This window comes from Hibiscus syriacus, unplaced genomic scaffold (genome assembly GCF_006381635.1).
Source record: "Hibiscus syriacus cultivar Baekdansim isolate YM2019G1 unplaced genomic scaffold, ASM638163v2 tig00113716_pilon, whole genome shotgun sequence".
Classification (NCBI taxonomy): domain Eukaryota; kingdom Viridiplantae; phylum Streptophyta; class Magnoliopsida; order Malvales; family Malvaceae; genus Hibiscus; species Hibiscus syriacus.
The window spans coordinates 341467-363727 of record NW_024063466.1 but is presented as its reverse complement, the minus strand read 5'-3'; the positions used below and the strand labels follow the sequence as shown (position 1 = coordinate 363727).

The 22261-nt window shown below is 35.5% G+C and overlaps 4 protein-coding genes across 6 annotated transcripts; 1 reads left to right on the top strand and 3 right to left on the bottom strand.

Moving 5' to 3' along the window:
* The first annotated feature begins 140 nt into the window (after positions 1 to 140).
* Positions 141 to 1870, top strand: LOC120186552 (UV-B-induced protein At3g17800, chloroplastic-like). 2 transcript variants are annotated; one of them, XM_039190449.1, is made up of 3 exons: positions 141 to 338; positions 583 to 881; positions 953 to 1870. In XM_039190449.1, the coding sequence occupies exons 1-3, from the start codon at positions 228 to 230 to the stop codon at positions 1776 to 1778; spliced, it is 1236 nt and encodes a 411-aa protein (XP_039046380.1). In that variant the 5' UTR covers positions 141 to 227; the 3' UTR covers positions 1779 to 1870. The 2 variants fall into 2 exon arrangements, with proteins under 2 accessions (XP_039046380.1, XP_039046379.1); XM_039190448.1 differs by having other exon boundaries at positions 150 to 344.
* Positions 1871 to 2238: 368 nt separating this feature from the next.
* On the bottom strand, positions 2239 to 3384 carry LOC120186553 (purple acid phosphatase 3-like). Its single transcript, XM_039190450.1, has 5 exons — positions 3228 to 3384; positions 3046 to 3153; positions 2842 to 2969; positions 2563 to 2759; positions 2239 to 2477 (listed from the first exon to the last, which is right to left on the bottom strand). The coding sequence occupies exons 1-5, from the start codon at positions 3382 to 3384 to the stop codon at positions 2246 to 2248; spliced, it is 822 nt and encodes a 273-aa protein (XP_039046381.1). The 3' UTR covers positions 2239 to 2245.
* Positions 3385 to 4242: 858 nt separating this feature from the next.
* On the bottom strand, positions 4243 to 9859 carry LOC120186550 (T-complex protein 1 subunit zeta 1-like). The gene is made up of 14 exons (XM_039190444.1): positions 9572 to 9859; positions 9216 to 9351; positions 8689 to 8840; positions 8547 to 8594; positions 8375 to 8467; positions 6799 to 6905; positions 6288 to 6402; positions 6102 to 6188; positions 5610 to 5814; positions 5398 to 5492; positions 5111 to 5179; positions 4922 to 5029; positions 4715 to 4833; positions 4243 to 4506 (listed from the first exon to the last, which is right to left on the bottom strand). Exons 1-14 carry the CDS (start codon positions 9767 to 9769, stop codon positions 4431 to 4433), a joined length of 1608 nt encoding a protein of 535 aa, XP_039046375.1. The 5' UTR covers positions 9770 to 9859; the 3' UTR covers positions 4243 to 4430.
* Positions 9860 to 17927: 8068 nt separating this feature from the next.
* On the bottom strand, positions 17928 to 19368 carry LOC120186554 (transcription factor MYB52-like). Of its 2 annotated transcripts, none has more exons than XM_039190451.1 (3): positions 19181 to 19368; positions 18714 to 19085; positions 17928 to 18251 (listed from the first exon to the last, which is right to left on the bottom strand). In XM_039190451.1, exons 1-3 carry the CDS (start codon positions 19293 to 19295, stop codon positions 18067 to 18069), a joined length of 672 nt encoding a protein of 223 aa, XP_039046382.1. In that variant the 5' UTR covers positions 19296 to 19368; the 3' UTR covers positions 17928 to 18066. The 2 variants fall into 2 exon arrangements, with proteins under 2 accessions (XP_039046382.1, XP_039046383.1); XM_039190452.1 differs by having other exon boundaries at positions 17931 to 18253; positions 18734 to 19085; positions 19181 to 19365.
* Positions 19369 to 22261: the final 2893 nt, after the last annotated feature.

The following is a 22261-nucleotide window of genomic DNA, read 5'->3' as shown; positions in this document are numbered from 1 at the left end:
ATGAAATGTTATTGTAAATATTAAATTATAAATTTTAACCTAATAAAGGGATTAAAATCAGAATTAGACCAAGATGTCATAAACCATTTGATCGGAACCTAGAGTCGACAATTAAAAAACAATCGACTCGCGGAGTCGCAGTCCCCAACACAAAAAACAAGACCAATAATCCTCATCAAGATAAATTTTTTCACTATATTCGTGAAAGGATTCTCCTCTTCCTGAAAATGGAGGCAGCCGCCACTACTTTGTTCGGCTCTTCTTTATATCTACATCCACCTTCAAGCCCCGTCGCTCAATCGGCCTTTTTCACCGCCGGAACTCGCCCCTCCTTCTCGATTAAGGTTCCATATTACCTACTAGTTGTTTTATCAATATATCTTTACCAATTTTTTGTCTTTCATATATTTGTGTTAATTTTTTTTTTCTGTTTCGCCGCGTTATGTGAAATTAATGAGGGAAGAAAAAGGGAATAATTTGATACTTGTGGATGGAAACCCACCATTCTCCAGCCGTGGAACACATTTCTCTGCTGATTTTGATTTTGTTTTTTTTTTAATGTGTATCAATTCATTGTTGCAGCAGTATTACTCTCTAGCTTGTTCAAGATCATGGAATAAAAGAATGGTTTTGGGAAGTAGGAGAGGGAGGGTTGTAAGGGCATCATCTTCGTCTCCTGACTCGGCTGACCCATCTGCTCTAATTGCACCCCTAAGGATGGAGTCTCCAATTGGGCAATTTTTGTCTCAAATCTTGATGAGCCATCCACATCTTATGCTTGCAGCGGTCGAGCAGCAGCTCGAACAACTTCAAACCGAGTGGGATGCTGAGCAAAAGAAGGAAGTACGCTCTGCGTCAGGCACGGAGCTAGCGTTGCATAGGTTGGTGATTCATCTTACTGTATATTCATAGCTGGACATATATATCTCATGGAAAAGGTTTGGCTTGACAGGAGAATTGCTGAGGTTAAGGCTAATGAGCGAAATAGAGCTTTGGAGGAAATCCTCTACGCATTGGTTGTACAGAAGTTTATGGATGCCAATGTTTCTTTGGTGCCAGCAATAACTCCCTCCTCTATGGATCCTTTGGGTCGAGTGGATACGTGGCCGAGCCAAGAAGACAAGCTTGTGCAGCTTCACTCGCTGGAGGCCAATGAGATGATCCAAAACCATCTATCTCTCATTCTGGGAGATCGAGCAGATGATTTATCAACTGTTGCACAGACTAGTAAACGCATGATTGGTCAAGTGTATGCTGCGTCAGCAATGTATGGGTACTTCCTGAAGCGGGTTGACCAGCGATTTCAGCTGGAGAAGACCATGAAAATCCTTCCAAATGCTCTGGATGCTGAGGGAAGTAGTATCGAGCTAGCTGTTAGAGAGGACATAGGACCTGCAGGGGACTATCAAGCTGCTCCATCACGCCCTGAGGTCTCATCTTGGTCTGGTATCATCAGTCCTGAAGAGTACACTAACTTGGTAAAGCCCTCTCGGCTACGGACGTACGTGATGGCCTTCGATGGGGAGACACTTCAGAGATTTGCCACGATCAGATCGAAAGAAGCTGTCAGCATTATTGAGAAGCACACAGAGGCCCTGTTTGGAAGACCCGGGACTGCTATTACTCCAAGGGGGACTGCTGGTTCTTCCAAGAACGAGCGTATCAAGATTAGCTTTGGTGGCTTGAAGAGGCTTGTTTTGGAGGCTGTCACTTTTGGTTCTTTTCTATGGGATGTTGAAAGCTTCGTAGACTCAAGGTACCATTTTGTTACGAATTAGCCACTTTCAATAACATCCCTGCTAAAACAATTTTTCTAGCAGGGACTTAGGTGACCAGATTTTTTAGTCAAGTGTGAATTTTGGTGATTGCTGCTTAGTAATTTGCACCGATTATTCTGTATGTATTTATATTTTGCTGTTGGAATTTGCATCTTCTCACGTAATGCATCTAAAGGAATCGTCTCATTAAAACCTGTTAGAATGTAACGATTACAGATACACACACAAAAATAATAAAGATTCGAACCATGATTTTGGATTGTGTTGCAGCTCATATAGACTGAGATTATGTTCACTACTTTTCAATATATTAATCATATACATTCACATATTACATTCGTATTTACTAATGATGATTAAGTTTATATTAAATAGACTAATAAACACAATTCAAACGTACGTCAATGTACATTTGAATTCAAAATTTTCTTAAACTGCATACTCTAGTGTATAACAAGATGGAATCATCAATTGATTGTTGATGTGTTGTAAGGCTGAAGAAATGGTTTGCTTGCACTCCAAGTATGCAAAATGGTGCCATAAACATCGTAGAAGGCAATGCGGGTATCGAATTTGGAGAATTGAAGAGACAGAAAACCTTCGCCATCATAGTAGAACCTTACTCCCTCTCTCTTTTGTTTTCTCATGCTTCCCTTCCATGCCTTGGACCCTGCCCCGCTTGTCAAAAACTGTATGCGGCTGAAAGTTCAAGTATTCAAAGTTAGTATTGTTTTTATCGAACGGCATTCGATCCCCGAACAACCCTTATCTCTTCCCTGTTTACCTGTTGGTATCACTGATGTGTTGTAGGCTGTGATCATGGCCGTTGATGTAGAAATCAACATCATAAGCCTTGAGAATAGGGAGGAGTTGGCTTTTAAGTTCCTCGGTGTCACCATGGTATCCGATGCTTCTAATTGCATGGTGTCCAACAACAATCTTCCATTTGGCTCTCGAGTCTCGTAACACAGACTCCACATCCTATACATGATCAGATTGAAAATTGAAATATATTCAAACTGAAACTGAAATAAATCAGTAACAATTTGGGTATTTAGCGTACCTTCAACAGGTTCGTAATGTAGTTTGTGCGAGGAGTTATACCGCGCCAGTCGTAAGTCTGTCTATATGGGTTTAGGAAGTAGCTGTTCACCAAAGGAGTGGTGTCGACAAAGATGATCTCAACTGGTTCTGAATAAATTTTAAATCCGATTAATATGATTGACAATGGAGTTAAGTAAAAGGGAAAAGAAGTAAAAATACTGACCAGCATTGACGATGAAGGATCTTAAGCAAAACCATCTAGCGTCAATTTTTCTAAGAAAAGGACTCAGTTGAGCCTCTGCATCACCCCTATAGTCATGGTTGCCCAGAACTGCATGGAATTGCGTATTAACGTAGATCAGATGGAATGCAATGAAAATGTATGAATTATTAAGTGGGAGTTACCGCTGAACCATGGGGTTTGCAGGCTCCTGTATTTGTAAACGTTGGTGAAAGACTGTCGAAATGAAGGGTCATGTTGGCTGTTCAGCCCATTGTCATAGAAATTATCTCCGGTCGACACTACAAAATCAATGTCCAGCTTTGCTCCGATCCTTCCCATCTATATGTAGTTTACAATCAGTCATTGAATTGATACCTGGAATTGAAGTAGAATGAATTACCTGGAATGCAACATGTGATTGGTTAAACCCCCCTTTCCTGCCCCAATCTCCGACCACCAAAAAGCTTAGGGAACCATCGCCTTGGCTGCTGCCGGGTCTTGACTGCGCCCTCAAACCCAATCTCTTCAGCTCTGCTGATACGTATATTTGACTTGCAAAACACAACACATAAACAATCACCCATTGGCATTGCCATTGCCATTGCCATTGATCACCCATTTCTTGGTTTTTTTCCTTGCTTAAATCCTTATTTCTTTCAATCCCAAAGTTGGGGTTTTATATTAATGAGATTTGAGTTAGTATGCATTTGCCATTGCAAATGGTTCAAACCAAAGTAGTTTCCATTTCCCAGAGCAATTTGGGTTGGCGATCCTTGTGGCGTTGGCTGCAAACCGAATACAACAATGAACATTATACCGATGGACTCATGCAAACCCATTAATATTCCGCTGTCTTCTTGCAGACGTTGACCGTTTGTTTTCGATTTTATGGTTTCTTAACAGTTATTAATTCCTATATTTTTTTCATCTGTTTTTGTTTGTTATTTGTTTCTTTTCTTCTACAAATTTCAAAGGGTTTATAGGTTGAATTTAAAAGTATTCTAATTATTATTCCTTTTACTCGTACCTTGTAAAGGTTTAATTGTATATAATTATAGTTTTAAATATATATCTTATAAATTAACATTAAACTAATTAAACACGATTGTCATTCCTAAAGGTTTTAGGTTCAAGTGATTTCAAGATTCAAAATCACGACACTTCCAAATTAAATCTCAAACTATTAAGATTTAATTAGGGGAAAGAGAACTTGTTCATACTATTACTATCTAAACACAAACAAAATGGAAATTTCCTCCAAAACAGATCATGACCAGTTTTAGTATAGGAATAGGATGCACTACAAAATCTTCCATTAAACATGATGGCAAAACCCAGAATGTATTTAACCCAAGCCACACGAATACAGAGTAAAAGGGCGGACCCTAAGTTGGTTTTCGCATGTTTCTGCCGGCACGAATCACTTCATCCACCAACAGCAACTGTGAAGCAATTACGGGTCTGTAAAACAAAATACCTCCATCGTTTCAGAGTCCAAAACAAACAAAGTCTTAAGCTTCATGTACTAAACACGCAATCATAATAAACACCAAATGGAAGATATTGGTCAAGATGCAAATATACATGTCAACAATGGCAAAATACAAAAGAACAATATGTGGCAAATGAATGTATTTCGAAACTACAAGTAGGTAAGGCTTTTACGTACCCAGAGTTAATAATTTGGCGTTTAACGGAGTAGTTATCAAATATACCCTCCATTTGGGGGTCCATAGGTTCTCCTGTTTGATGGTTTAGACCCACAATGTTGCCTCTGTCATGCTCACCCTGAATCGACAGTCAAAGACGCATTTTCTTCAGCTTCTACTTGCTAGATGGGGTCAAAATGAACAGTAAACAAAATAAGTAGCAGTACCGTAAGACCGATTATGACGTCCTGAGTGTCAAGCCCAGCATTTTCAGCAAGAGTCTTTGGCACCACAAGAAGGGCATCTGCAAAAGCTTCAACACCTAATTGGGCACGCTGTTTCGAATTTATAAACATTAGAAATATTTCAAAAGTCATTTCACTAGTTGTAAACAGGGAAATATACCAGAGATATACCCCTTGAACAGTTTTCTTTACTTCATTAATCAGGTATTGTCTAGCTGCAACTTCAAAAGCTCCCGCACCCTGAAGCATAAATATATTCATATATCAGAAAATGTCATAAAAGCTTGCAGTGTGTAAGATTCAAGCCAAAACAATTCTGTCTCAATCTATGGCTTTATAGTTAAATTAGGGTTCAAGGGTTGCCTGCAGCATTCATTTCCTATCATAGACTGAGGTTAATGTGAAGACGCGTAATATGAGCTACATTGCAAATAAAATGCTAACCAAGCAAAACTTACTAATACAACTGCTTCGTCTTCAATGGTATTCTTAACGGCTCGAAGCCCATCACGAACAGCATCCTTAATTTGGGCAATCGTGTGGTCATTAGGCCCTGTTGACAAGAGCTTGAATAGAATATAAACAACTAGCTAAATGTTCTATAAGTGGCACCAACCATATATATATTAAATTCGTACAAATTAATTAAATGGCAAACAGTTCTACATACCTTTTATCAAAATTGTACATGAATGGGGATGTCTTACATTTTCCACAAATGTATACTTATCTTCCCCAAGGACATGCTCATAGACAAGTCCTGCCCAGCCAAGACAGTCGGGGGTTAAATCATCAACCGAATTTACAGCTTCTCCTCCACAAGCCAAAACAAGCCTTTCCATATTTCTTCTCTTTGCTCTTCTGAGGGCAATGATCTACAAAACCACAAATCAGTAAATTGAAATAAAACACAGGTGAGACAAACTTCAACAAAAATCATCAAAAGATAAAATAAAATTCAGTAAATAGGCAGGACTTAAATAGAAAAAAAATATTCATAATCGCATCAGCCTTATATCTGATGCTTTCTCATCTACATCGAAGAAAAATAAATAAATTACAGCACTTGTGAGAAAGCAATACGCATCTAACAAAGAGCAAGTTATTATGAAGATTTTGTAAGTTGGAATAGGGATTGAAAGAACAAAAGCCAATTTCTTACCCCTGCTTGTTGAAGAAGATGCAAAGAAGGGGGATCAATACCCTTTTGATTGATAACAACAAAGTTGTTTTCAGTGCCCGCACAAACCTACAGATGGCCAAGAGTAGTAGGAATATCATAAGAATTTATATTACCTGCTACAGAAATGCCACAATTACAATGGGTATGTGAGGCATAAAATGCTACCTTATTTTTTAGCTCGATAACTTTTTTGACTCTTTCATCAACTGAGCGCCTTTCAGCTGCAACCATTGCCTCTCTCTGCTCAGCATTTGAGTAGAAAAAACCTGCATTTATTTCACTGAGGGCTAAAACATTAGTTACATGATGACAACCACAAAAAAAATATATTCATATTGAGGATAACCAAAGAATGCAGTGGCAGACACCAGGACAATTAACAAACTTCAAAGTTATTCTTTTAGAGTTTTGTGTTCATAGAAACACAAATATTATATATATAAGTTCTACAAAAATGCTGTACTTTCCAATATAATGTATTTTGTTCCTACCGAATGAACCAAAGAAGACTACCATTGTCAAATTATGTTTGTTAGAAGTAGTGAATTGCATTCCAGTTTTCATTCTTTGTACTGAACCGATCCACAAACCAAGTAACATTGTGCCCCCTCCCCTTGAACCCCTCACATTACGAATAAATAAAAAAATGGAGTTAAAGGCATGCTCATATATGTACCTTTTCTCATACTCCAATGATACATTACATGTCAAAATGTAACAATTTTCTGCTCGTCGCTTCATATCCGGATGCCTAGACCCATGGTCCAATACTAATCCCTCCACCTAGGGAAACCACAAAAAGTAAACATAAGAAGCTGCTTAATATAGAAACAGGCCAACGCATGCACACACATACCAAAAAAAAAAGTAGAAACAAAACAGAAGTATTCAAGCTTCAATACACAAGTAAAGCTTGCTTCAATTAAGAGAAGGGAAAGTAAGTAGAACTCAATGTTGTCAAGGCGCCTGACTTAATTGCGTGGGATGAGCTAGTTCCGAGTTCTATCATATGGAAGTTTATTCCTAGGGCTGTCATGTGGTCGGTTTGGAAATGTAGGAATGAGGTGATTTTTCAGCAAGGGAAGGTAGATTCTGCGCTGTTGTGCTTCGTTACGAGATTCAGAATTGTTTCTTGGTTTGGAACTTCATTTAAGGATGTTCATATTCCTTTTGATTCTTTGATGGGGGATTTAAAATTAGCAGACTTGAATGGCAATCTGAAAAAGAGGTCTCCTCTGTCTTCTAGGTGGAGTCCTCCTCCGGAAGGGTTCTTAAAAGTAAACGTAGATGGTGCAATGGTCAAAGGTTGGGATAAGGGTGGAATAGGTGGATTGATTAGGGATGGCAGTGGTTCGGTGTTTGGGTCGTTTCAGAGAAGGTAGGGGGAGGTCCTCCTTTACTCGCAGAGCTTTTGGCGATCAAAAGAGGGTTGATTCTTATCGAGGAAGTTGATTACATTCCAAGTCAGAGGATTATTTTGGAATCGGATTCTACTAATGCTCTAAAGTGGATTAACAATCCGAACCTTAGTACTACTTTGTTTAAATCCTTGGTGAGGGATATAGCTACTCGTGTGGAAAGGAAGGGTATTATCACAAGGCATATTTTGAGAGCTACAAATTGGGAAGCGGATGAATTAGCAAAAGCTGGTATAGGTTGATTTTTGGGTTTGTGTAGTGGTTAAAGGTGTTCTGCCTTGGTTGTTCTTATTAAGGGAGTTATTAGGGTGTGTTATGTATTCAGAGTTCTGGTTAAAGGTTATGTTGTTAGTAGTTAGTATTTAGGTGTGGAGGTGTATTATTGTTCACATTAATAAAAGTTAGAGGCACTCTTTTCCTCCTTCCTAGGTCCTTCATGTTATGTTTATAACATGTAGGATATGAAGGGGGGTTTTAATGAGGCCTTATTCTATCAAAAAATAATAATAATGCACCTGAAGACTACAGGCAAACGGACTGGTTCGAATCTAGAGAGCAACTGATTTTCCTCTCAAGGGGGCCACTCTCTTGAAAAGAAAAAAAAGAAATTGGCCTCAACTCAAAGGCGTAATATCCAACCAAAATTCTTAAAATTATAAATAAATGTGTGATTAATAAGGCATCTAAACTCACTATCATACTGAAACAGCAGAAACCACAACAAATACATTGACTACTACAATCTTGAATGATTTAAACAGGACCACAAGCATCGAGGAAGGTGGAATACATACAAATACAATGCAAGATAAAAAGAAGGAAATGTGAACATACCAGCCGTGTGTCTACATCAAACTTATGCCGCATGTGCATTATTTCCACCATAAAGAGATCAATAGGCTCATCTGGTTTTCGGATACCGAGCACCTGCAAAATCAAATAAAAGTTCATGTAACTTCAGTGTTAAAAGAAAAAAAGGGTAGAAACAAATGATTTTCCTACTTACAGCATTAACAACTATATCTGTCAGTTGATCTGCCAATCTTTCATACAACTGTGTGAGAATACAAATGGTCAAACATATAAACCAGATGTCATTGAAAACATACAAGATAGTAAAGGAGAAAGAGTAAAAAATTGGAAAATACCTTAGTCCTTAGCGTGGTTCTGGCAACCATTTTCAAGATATCCTTATCTGGTTCAGAACCCATCACCACAGGAGTCTTAAACTTCTCAAGGAACTGAAGGGTAACTCTTTTGGCAATTTCAAAACCATCCACCAGAACACGTGGATGCATCCCTAAACCAATGCTTTATCACTACGCATATAGATAATGGATAACGAGAAAAGGAAGTAGAAATGAATATGTATGTATGTGTACACACGTGGAAATGCTATGTCAATACTTGTTGATTACTACCATTTGGATTTTCAAATTTAAAATCTCTTTAATCAGTTTCAGTGGGCAATATCATGAGCTTGACCTGAAGAATCTTACTAAAGTCCTGATCTTAAATTTTCCTATCAAAAACAAGATTACGGCCAGTAACATGACTGACAACTGCACTGCTTATCTCAACGCCATCCAACTAAAAATGATCCTTAAATCTGATACAAAAGTGCAAAGTGAGCAGTTCTTTAACAAGGATTCAAATCAGTCATACAAGTCCTAACCTTCATCAATGTAACGCTCAGATTGCTTCATTAGCTCTCCGATGAAGAGCACAGTAGATGTAGTTCCATCACCGCTGGCGTCATCTTGTGCAACAGCTGTCCTTGCTATCATAATAGCAGTCGGGTTTTGAATTTGCTGAAACATTTTCCAATCGAACAGCTCATTAAATCGCACTAAATCAACCATTTCCTTTCTCAAAAACGAAAAGTCTTAATCTCCCCTATCTAATTATTTAACATTCTTTCAGCAATAGCAGAAGCATTTAAATCCGGTATAGACAATGAAAACTACTCGAATCAAACAAGGAACAAGAAGAAAAAAATAGCTACAGATTTTGCAGGAAAAAGGAACGAACCATTTCTTTCAGGAGAGTGTTTCCATCTTTGGTGAGCTTGATATCGCCAGCACCGCCAACAAGCATTTTGATGGTGCCTTTAGGACCCAGATTTGTTTTGAGAACATCTTGCAACCCCTTGGCGGCGTTGATGTTCATGTGCAGCGCCGCCGATTTGTTGAGAACTTCGGCATTAGGGTTCAACACTCGAAGCGACATCGTCGGCTAGCCTTTTTCTTTTTCGAAATAACAAAGTCGAAGCAAAATGAGTGCGAGAGAGAGAATGAAGTGCTGCAAAGAAGAAACTGAAAGCTAGGAATGGGATTAGGGCTTTCTAATATCTGATAACCAAGTAAGAGGCCTACGGATGAAACTCAAGCCCATAGTATTTTAAGACCTTGTAAATGCACACCTCAAAAGTCTTACAAATAAATTTGGGTTAATTACAACGAAATGTCCTTAAACTATCACCCGGATCTAAAGTTTGTTTCTGAACTTCAATTTAACCTAATTGAGTACTTAGAGCATTAGTACTGTCTAGTTAGATCTTTTTCGTCGGTATAATCAGCAATTTACAAATTAAATATCAATCTGGATTTTGACATGAAACGTATTAAAATATGTGATCAAATTTAGTAAGTAGAGATATATTTAAATTTTATGCTTTATTGATCAAGGTAGGAGTAAGTCCTTGAAGGTTACTATTACTTAGGTTGCTTGGTGTAGTTACCTCTATTATATTTGGCAGGAGAAGAATGCCAGGATCCATGAGATGGCTCCTAGGCAGGTGGAAAGCATGATTATGTTGGTTGGGTTTGAGATTGAAAGGGTGTGTCAAGATTGCCTCGTCCTCCTCTGTCCTTGTCGTCGAATGAGATCTAACTTGGTTTTATTGCCTTGCTTTCTCGTGATGTATGTTCGAATTTCTTTGGTTTATTGGGGTTTGTTGATTCGTGAGTCTAGATTGTTATTTTGTGGCTTCTGTTGTTGGGTGATATTTGTTTTGGTGGTTATATAGTTGAAGTTACTTTCGATGAATAAAATTCTTTCATTTATCCGAAAGAAGAAGAATATATATTTAAATTTGATTTATCGTTTTAAATATAAATCACATCAAATTTAATTAATATCAAAATCAATAGTTAAGGGAATAATCATAAAGTGTAAATGGAAACATATGGTAGCTTAAAGTTTGCATTAATTTGCTTTTTTATATTAATTCAAATGCATAATATTTAAGGGGTTGTTTTATTTTGAAGCTCTAAAACTAGACCGCAGTGGGTGACGAATTTTGTTGCTTTAACGTTTCATAAAGAGGAGCATTTCTAATCTCGGGAAACTATGTACTTAGCGCTCCACTCACGATAGCAAGAGCCCCAAATACAACAAATGAGAGAGATGGACTCAGGTGGCCAACGACCACCAACAAAGGCGACAACGAAGCGCCTAGCATCAATGATTGTTGCAATAGCGACACCGCCAAATTCCTTACATTGGTGGGAAAAAGCTCCACGCAGTAAACATACAAGACATTAAACGCAATAAAAGAGGACATGAAACCGATAGCTTCGATTGTCAATTGAGTCCAACTGCTAGTACCTTTGGACCCATCGTCAGCCTTTGTTTTGCCTTTCGATGTAGTGGAGAATATGATGCAAAGAAGACATGAAACGCCAGCTGAAACCCCGATAGTAATAAAGTGGACTGTATTGTAATGTGAAGGCTTTTATCTCTGGTGAAAATTGTTCTACGATATTCATCGTTGGGATCAACATTTTTGCATGTGCATTTGCATCATTACATTCTGCATGGCATTCATTCAAACATTTTTACATGCATTTTTCATGAAAACATGAGGATTAATTCATGGAGAATTCGAGGGAAGTGATCCTGATCACGTGACGAAATTGAGAATAGAAGCAAGATTCGAACAAATTAAAGGAAGAAGATGAAATCAGTACAGTGGAAGTCTATTCAGCTGGTCGTAGGGTTGAGTCTTCCAGGATAATCCGAGAAAAGAGTCCTCATTTCCTGAGGTCTATGATGTTGATGTTGTGTGCAGTTACCACATAGGAAGCTCCAGACATTCCGTTGAGAACTGTAATGCACTAAAGCGCAAGATCCAAGATTTGATTGATTCAGGGGCATGAACATTCAAAGAATCATGGGGCATCCTAATGCTAATCAAGAGAAGTCATTGAATTTACCGATTGCATTGAGAGCATTGTTTTGTTTGAACTCGTTTTTGTTCCGTCTTTAATATTTGCTTAAATATTTTTAATCTTCTAATGATTGAATTTATACTACTTTCTAAGGTTGAATAATTGAATGAGTTTTAATCTTGTTGTTTTTCGAATATCGAATGAATTACATATTCTTTTAGTTCTTCAAGAATTACAGATTTTTAACATATGGAAAGATTATACCTTTCTTATACCCTTCAAAGTCAAAAATAAAATCTCTCAATTCTTTACCCGAAATAATTCATGGTCACTACCAAAGAACCAAATTTTGGCATTACCTCTCTTTGAGACTATGGAATATTGTCTTTATCTCATACCCTTACCTTTCTTTGAGCCAATAAAGTCACATCATCATCTTCTTAAACGCAAAACCGACATTTTTCTACCAATCAAACATCAAGGCATTGAGTAGAAGATGTTCACTTGAACATGAAACTTCATACAAGAATAAACAATGTGGGGCATCTCGAAGCAATTTTCTGAAGACGAGCCTCAATAATTGAGACATGTTGGGAACAACAAGAAAAAGGAAATTAATTCAAAATAATCATGCATTAATTACATTGTTTTCAAGTTAATAAAAATTTATCCTAAAAATTTATCCTCCTGGGATACCTCTTCTGCAAAGACTTCTGTGTATGAAATGATGAACAACTTTATTTCATTATCCCTTCACAAAAGGAGAAAATATTTATCCATTGTGTCCCCATTTGACCCTGAATTATGTTTTATTTTGATTCAACCCTAATCAAAGATCACCCTCTACACTAGGGGGTTAGGTGAAGAAAATATGCTCCCATGAGTGAAGACATTGATGCAGATGAGATACAGAAAGGTGAATCAAATGTAAAGTGCAAAGATCCAATCAGAACACAGAAAAAAAAGAAAAAAAAATAAAGAGCAAATGAAAAAAAAGAAAAAAAAGGACAAAAAACACATGCAAAAAGTCCCTCATGTCAAATGGCGCATCAAGCTTCAAACTATGAGATTGATCAAGCACAATCATTCCAAAATAAGTTCATTAGAAGATCATGGAAAATCTGGAAAATAAAGGACATACGAGCATATCCAAATTGACCAAGACAAGAGTGAAGGCATCAAAATGAATTGATATTTGGTTCAATTACCCTTAAACACTTGTTTGGGCCTATTTATCCCTTTCTTTCATAATCGTGAACCATGACCTACATTACGTGCCTTAAAAGTCTCTTCTAATCATATATGGATTTCTAAACATAAGAGACTATCTTCAGATTTCATCCCGCCCATCAGGATTAATCTTTTATTTACAAAAGATTTTCTAAAATCTTTAATGCATGATAAATGAAAAAAATTAACAAAGGCAGGTTCAATATGTAAATTCTGAATAACGTTTTGAAACCAAAGGAGAATTCGAGTTGAAAACCTGAAAAGGTGACTCGAATATAAAAACTGTGCAGTTGTTGTATAGAAGGCGATATCACAAATCCCTTGATAAGGCATCGCACAACCTGAGTGTGATCATAAAAGCTGGGAGGCGGAGAACACTTCCAGTAGATAAGCATAGAATCTACTCCATCCTATCAGTGAACATCCAAGAAATGAGAATGTCAAATCTTTAACCAAAGACAACTACCCGAGACACATTATCCCTTCCTTACTTAACTATACCTCCAAGATAGCATTAATCTTGATACTTTTCAAATAGCTATAATTTATTTTGAAGGATTAAAAGTGTAATTAATTATTTGATATCCAATGAACTCTTGTTTTATGATTTACCTCGATTGTAAAACCTAAAAAGGGGTAATATTTTCAAACTTTCGATTAAACATTTTTCAACATCCTTTTAATTGATATTTTCAGACTTTTGGAAATAAAAGAAGAAGAAAAACGTTTTTCAAACAAGACAATCTCTCTGGAGTGGATCTTGTTAGTTGACATGTGGCTCTCAGACACAAAGCTCATGCTTAGAATCAGTGCTGAAGCAAGAAATGATGAATGATGGGGCATCTTTAGAGATTCAACATCGAATGTTGGGGCATCTTTGGAGATTGAATATCCTAAAGTGAACAATCAGATCTTCTGAAGGCCTTTCCTCTACATGCATGAACAAGTAGATTATTTTTCGCCTTTAAGATTGCTTCTCTCGAAACAAAGCGTCGTCTCGCTAGAGATAGTTTTTCTAAAAAATACATTTAATCTCGCTTGAGACATTTTTCTTCAAAAACAAGTTTTGTCTCGCTTGAGACAATTTCTCTCAAAACAAATTTCGTCTCGCTTAAGACATTTTTCTTTAAGACAAATTTCAAAATTGTTTCCCTTGAAACAAGTTTCGTCTCCTTTGAGACAGTTTCTCTTAAAACAAATCTTTGAGTCTGGTTCCTTCGAAACAAATTTTGTCTCCCTTGAGACAGATTTTCTTGAAACACAAATGTTGAGTCTGTTTCCCTTGAAACAAGTTTCGTTTCTCTTGAGACAGTTTCTCTTGAAACATCATCTTTGAGATCGTTTCCCTTGAAACAAATTTTGTCTCTCTTAAGACAGTTTCTCTTGAAATATTATCCCTAAAGATGGCCAGTCATCCTCATCACATAGGAACCGTGTCATCCACCGACCAAACCTCCTCATCACGTAAGAGTTGTGTCACCCTTAGATAATCAGTCGTCCTCATCACGTAAAAATCGTGTTATCATCCCTAAAGATGGCCTACCATCCTCATCACGTAGGAATCGTGTCATCCACCAACATGACCTCCTCATCACGTAGGAGTCGTGTCACCCCTAGATAACCAATCGTCTTCATCACGTATGAATCGTATTATCACCATTCCTAAATATGGTCAGTCGTCCTCATCGCGTAGGAATCGTGTCATCCACCGACCAAATCTCCTCATCACGTAGGAGCAGTGTCACCCTTAGACAACCATAATTCTTCATCACGTATGAGCAGTGTCGTCCCCAACAACAAACATATCCAATTTCAAAATCAAAAAGAGAACCAGACAAAAAACTTGTTGTTTTTTTTTCGTCTTTTCCCTATTCTTATTAACACATGAATGTGCAAAGAGTGACAGTTGTAAACACTCGTTTTTGTCTGACTCTAAAAAATTATTATTATTATTATTATTATTAACTTAATTATATTTTGCAAGCTTACTTTGTGGCCTAGTTTACAAAAAAAAACCCGAAGCCCAATGAGCCCAGCAAACCAGATTACCAGCTAACCCATTACAAGGCCACTCAACAGCCCAACAAATAAACCCAGATCCAATAGCAGGTAATCTAACAAGCCCAGCAGACTACAAACCCAACAGTCGATCCAAACCGGCCCAAAGAGAGAACCTGACCCAAGCCCAACTAAAGAACCTGGCACATTAAGGTTTCTTCTCTACAGCTACCGCCGTCGTCAGCAGAATCCAAACCGTTCATCACCTGCGCATGTGATACACGCGCCCGACTTTTCGACTTCCTGACGAGCGTGAGCTACATTGGTTTTCTCCCCATTCGCACACTGTCGCCATCGTCATTAATAGAAGACATACAGTGAACAAATCAGTCAATAACAGTGAACCTAAATTGAAAACCCATTAAAAACAAAATAAATCCCAAAAAAGCGGGATTTCATCACTTAAAAATCATAAAATTATTTCCCTACGTTATACCTCATCATCTCATCCAAAAATAACTGATTACATCAACATGCAACAAAGAGGGAGGGGGATCATTTTTCAGGGAAGAAAGAAAAAAAGAAAAAAAATAGAGAGCCTAGAAACGAAAAAAACAAAAAAAAAATAGAGAAACCTTACATTTCCTTGCCTTCGTGGTCAAGGCTCTCATTAGAATGGAGGAAAAGCTTCACCAAAGGTTAAAAAAGGTTATCGGTTATTGTGTGTATTAATTTAGGGTTGTGAGGGGTCTAGGGTGAGGTTTAGAACGAGGAGAAAAGAGAGAGGGAAGGCCAAGAGATATTTCTTCTTCAGTTTCCCACCTCATCGTCGTCGCCTTATGGCGGTCACGACCTTTTTTGAGTATCCTCACGACGGAGGAATAGAGAGGGGGAGGAGAGTTGAGAGAGTTTTTCTCTCTTTCTCTGTTTTGGGTTTAAACCGAGAAAATGAAGTGAAATAGGGAGAAATGCCTCTGTTTTAGGTATATATTACTTAATTGAAACCACGTCGTTTAACAAGGAGGTTTAGCATGTTTTCGCGTTTGGTCTATTAGCTATTTTAGTCATTCACCTCTTGTAATCTTTCCCCCATGTTTTTTTTAAATTTTTGGGTAAATCACACTTTAGGTCCTCTTCATTTGTAATGTTCACATTTCAGTCGTTTAATGAAATTACATCCTTTTATTTCGAGGTTTTTATATGTTTTGTATTTCATTTTAGTCCTATCTCTTAGAATTTTATATGTAAAATATTCAGATTTTGGATGTTAATTTTGTGTAGTTTCATTTTGGCCCTCATTTATTGATTTATGTTTGTTTCATTTTGGATCCAATATTTATTTACATTTCATTATGGCCACTATTTGTTCATTAATATGTTTTGGATTTTTATTTGGTTTTGAGCCTTGGTTTGTGGTTTATTTCATTTTTGTCACTCTTTATTTGCCTAAGAAATTGTTTCATACTTTATGTTTTATGTTCCAGATTAGCATTATGTTCGTTTTAGTTACTGCATTTAGTGTTCTAAAGCTTGGGGATTATTTCCCCTTAGGTCCTTACTATTTTGTTTTGTTAAAGTTATTGTATAATTTGATGTTTATTTTTTTCATTTTTCCCATGAATGTATATTTATATTTTATATTATATTATATCATATCATATCGTATCGTATCGTATCGTATCGTATCGTATCGTATCGTATCGTATGTGTGTAGATATATTTATTTAATATTTCTTATCCTTTGGATATTTATATTAGTGTTTATTTTTTTTATCTTATTTAATTATTTCATTTTATAAAATGTCTAATTGTCAATATTTTTTTATACTTGATGTTAATATTTTTAAATATTTCTTCAAATATTTTTTAAGAACATCGATTTGTAGAATGGGCGTGGAAAGTACCACTTGATTGAAGTGTTGCAATCCGATACGACGTTCGAACGAAATGAGAACTTGAAATAAATCTAGTTATTCTACTAATTAAATCTTTTTATTTCAAATGATCCAATGTGTTTTTTTAGTACTTTATTTTAGTAAATGACGATATGCAATTTATATTCAATTAGCGTTTTTTCAAAAATAGAATATTCTTTTACGAATGAGAAATAGTTGAAATAGCTTTCCCGACGGAGGATTGTAAATTTCAAGATTTCTTATCAAGTAAAAGGATTTTCTTTAAATAATTAATTCAAAACAAATTAATTAAACTTTAATAAATAGATCATATTTTAAGTCTATATTCGATTTATAATTTCCACCATTACGACAACGTGTAAGCGATCAAGTACCAATTTTGGGCGCTGTGGGGAGCTAATCCTTCCCCACGCGTAACCGACTCTCAAACCCGTTAAAATAAATCTTTGATAACGCAGACAAATTTTTGTCTTAAAACGATTTTTTTCTTAAAAAATTATTCTAAAAGACGTTTTTAGGTATTCCACCTACCTAGCCCAAAGGTCGATGGCGACTACTTTCCATTTTATACAAATAAATTCAAAACCACCAATTTTTCAAAATAAAAGCCATAATTATTTTGTTTTAAATAATATTTTTTTCAAAAAAATTGTTATGACAGGTACCATTCATGTTTATATGTTAATTCATGAATTACTTAGATGTTAGATGTTTTTATTTAGTGATGAATTTATAATTTCAAAATAAATAAAAAACTATAAAGAATTTATGAATTCAACAAATTCATACTTTTGGAAGTATTTAATATTGAAATTCAATAAATTTATTCATAGCGCAAACCTGTACTTATACAACTCATATGGTACATGATAATCAAATTTAAAATTTAATTCAATAAGTTATGAGCATATACAAAAATCAACCTTGAAAAGTGATGAAAAAGTTCATGATTTCTATAGAAGCAAAAAGGGTTTGCAGTTTCATCAATATCTTGTGTATACAAGCTATGTAGCATACATAACCATGCCTTCTTTCTAGATAAATCCTAGATTGTTTCATAGAATTTCATAAATATATGTTATGTCAAACGATGCAGTACTGGCAACAGTATCACCTATCAAAATGTTGGAGTTAGTTCTTCTTTTCCTTTTTATCTTTACAATGTATTCATGCAAGTGATGAGTGTTTTATAGACATGGCGAAAGGAACATCAGTCCGAGGAGCTTCCCCGGGACAAGAAATCGAAGAAGGCAGTCCCGGTCTTTGTGTGCTGTTGCATTGCTTGTTGATTTACTTCATCTTCGTCTCTCCTGCTGTTGTCTGTCACTTCACTTCTATTGGAATCCGTATTCACTTGAAGGAAATCATAGAATTCAATTGCCTGCTTTTTCTGATCTGCATGTACCATGTTTGATACGTTGATTACTTATTTGTAAAAGAATATGCATGCGTATATATATATTTTTGAAACATAATATGTATGTGTGTATATATATAAGGTAAGGATCCGTTTATACAATGAAAACTCTTTAGTTTTACACAGATTTAGGATAATTGGATGAATGAAAATAGATGATTAAGATTGACTCTTTTTATTCAGTTAATATATTCATATTTCTTACTGTTAATTTCAATAATATATTTTTACTCATCCGATGATCCTAAATTTACGTAAAACTAAAAATGTAACATGATCCTATCCCATTAATATATATATAATTTTAAATACACATATAATATACTATGAACAATGATAATAGAAATGATGTAAAACAAAAGAGAAGATACCAAAATATAACCTATATGATAAAAACTATGAACAAAGGAGAAATTTGGGTCACAAAATCTAACAAATACCTTGACTTATTGCAACACAATGAGTCGGATCCAGAGGTGAACAAGTGTGGTGAGGGAACCCTTGGTTGAACTTGTAAAAAGGTGGGGGAAAACCAAGGGTTATCTGAGGCTGAGAAGGGTTTTGGTGATGATAGGGAAGTGATGTTTTAGCATAGGGAGTGAATCGTTGTCGGCATCTACGAGCCATGATAACATGCCAATGATTCTTCACAGCGTTATCAGTTCGACCGGGAAAGAGCCTAGCAATCACAGCCCATCGGTTGCCATGGATCCTATGAGCAGTCAACAACCGCTCTTCCTCCTCTTCCGTGAAAGGGCTCCGGTTGATCCTCGGATCCAACTGGTTAAACCATCTCAGCCTACAGCTTTTCCCTGATAAATCAGTCAAAATCCAAATAAGATATTCGCATGCATGTTTCAATACAAACCCTAGCTAGGTAGCTTCTCAAAAAAGTGAAACAAAGTACCAGATCTCCCTTGAATCTTTTCGGCTATGGCGTTCCAATTATGAGGACCGTAGCGTTCCACCAACTCACAAAGCCTTTCATCTTCTGCCGGCCTCCAATGACCTCTGCTGCTCATGACACGTTTCTGCCGATGATCTGATCTTTCACTTGAAGAAAATTAAAAGGGGAAATGAAGTCAGATCAGATGGTAGAAAGTAGATGAAACATATATATATATATAGATGGGAAATTGTTTTCCGTTAGAGATTTGGAGCAGTAGCGGTGATTGATGACAACGTTTTGGCTAACGAACGCTTTTACATTAGGGTTTGAGTAATCCATCAACTTTTTATAACACACACAAATGGAAAGGGAAAGAGAGGTTGCTTGGTGGGCTGAATTCCGTTTACCTTTCAACGTCTTTCCAAGTTTCTAACCTACAACCTCTACTTATAACCCACCTATCTACCATTACATGATCATACAAACTTACCCGTTTTCCCTTCATTTCCAAACTAATATCCCATTCAGCTAACCACACTTTGTCTAAATAATCTTGGTTCTAATTAGGTATGAATATGTTTTCATTATAAGTATGATCATGCTTCTAATTATTTCACGTGTGATTGCATGCAACCATAAAGATAATCAATTTATATTAGTTTTTTTTTAACTTATCAATTTATATAATAAAATAAAATAAAAATATGAATTTGATATTATTTTCGGTTGGGTGTACGTGATGGGGTTGTGAAGTAATGCAAGTATTCGGGGGATTTTAGGTTATTGTTAGGCTTTCGGACCTAACTAACATTAACAGCTTAATAGCTTAAAATTGGGACGTGTATGAATAACAAATTAAGCCCTTTTTTTAAAAAACAGTCAAACACCCGCTGACCTTCTCTATCTCCCTTTGAATAAAATTCCTCTATGAGTGACACATTGATTATTTCAACCAAATTTCAGATTCCATGAATTCCTCTGAATTGTAACATGAATGTTATGACTTAACTCGATTCATCGGATCGTGCTCTAAATATATAACATTGTGTATTTTTATATTATTATATAATGTAATCTGTACAATCACAAAATATATTTTGAGAAATATAATTTAATTAAATGTCGTTTTATATCTTAAAAAGTTAATTATCGTCAAAGATGTTACTAAAAGAATAATTTTAAAATAACAAGTAAAGATTATGCTTTAGGAACTCATAAATTGCCCCACATGTTTTAGAAGCAGAATTTGGGGTTGTAATGTGAGGAACCAGATGGCAAGTAAAATTGATTTAGCCGAAAACCAAAGTAGGGGATTGATGTGCTGTTGGTTTGATTGTTGGCCTAACAATGTGCAAGTTGGAGAAATGTTTTCGCTTGTTTAAAAAGTGAAGCCAAAATCCATCTTCCATCTATCGTCATTCACCCACCAACCCCTACAGCTAACCTTATAAATATACACGCATGTATTCAATTTAAATTTTAATTTATATAAATTATCAAACGTACATAGAAAATATATTATATTTAAAAAAATTAAAAAGTTATGGTCTCATCAAATATAACTTAACTTTCACCCACATGTGTAGCTATGTCCTCCCTGAAGGGTCTATAGTTAAGGGTGCGTATTAAGTGAGTCGATGGTGAATTAGACAGTGCTCGTTAAAAAATTAAAAGTATAAATATTCAAATCATACGATGATGTTGGTTTAATTTGGTTCATGGTCTTAGTTTTCGAAGTTAGAACTCGTTAAAGTATAACAATAGTTACGATTAGTATATATTAGAATCGATGAGTATAGACACAAAATTATATAATTAATTTTACAGATATATTTCAATTCAAACTCAATCGATTAACACTAATTAAAGAATTAGCATATAATTTACAGAGGATTAGACTGAGTTGCAAGAGACCTAGAGACTTTGTATATAATTAGACAACAATACACCACAAAAGAAACTTACTCACATGGCAAGTGAAACGTGAAAAAATTAACTTATATAACGAGTGTCTCTAAATAATATTTTTTTATTTAAATTCGTCACGCCAATGTGATAAGTTTTAATTCGCTATAACAAATGTAGTGGGTTCTAAATTGATTTTAAAGATAACTTAATGGGTCAATTTTTATTTGCTTAATTTATTGGGCCAATTTTGCGAATAAAACGTAGCATATTATGAAAACACAAAACATAAAGAGGGTTGGGTTTTGGTTTCATGCTGGATTTGTAAGGAAACAGCCATGTCTTGAGACCATTGAAACAAAAACTGGGATTTGGGTTTTTAGTTTATTTAGCCCAATGAAGAAGGCGACCTCCATCAACTATATTTGGTAACTGTTCAAACCTTGATCTCCACTTTAAAAGGGTGTTCGAGTTTGATAGCTTAGGTCAAGGCTAATGGCAACTAGGGTAAATAATTTAAGCATATCACGTCATTTTAAATTATTACATAAAATTTTAAATTAATATAATAAATTAATATCAAACCATTAATAAGTAAAAAAAAGGAGTAATTATCATGATGTATATATACTTGTCATTATCTCAAGATATTATGTGTTAAAACTCATTGAGTAGTATCAATGATAGAAGAATGTGTTGTTTTTCTTAAAGTTTCAGATTCGAATAGTTGTATTTGCATAATAGGTATATATCATTATAAATTAATAAAAATAGTCAAGAACGCAAATGGTCATTTGACTATAGGGTATTACTCTGACTATGAAAAGTTACATAATGATCATTCGACTATGGAGTATTGTTTTGTTGAGTCCATCGACTATTAAAAGTTTCAAAATAGTCACCTGACAATTTATTATGTTCCAGACTCATCCTTTTTCATTAAAAATTGACGGTTGTTTAAACTAGACGTTAATATGATGATTAAGATATGATAGTTGTTTGAAATTTTGGGATCAAATTTTATCATATTACATTCAATCATTTCTAATGGAAATTGACGAGTTTATAACATAATGAATGGTCGGATGACCATTTTGTAGTTTTTAATAATCAAGGGACTCAACAAAATAATATCTCATAATTGAAAGAATATTTTATAACTTTTAATAATAAATGAAGTAATATTATATAATC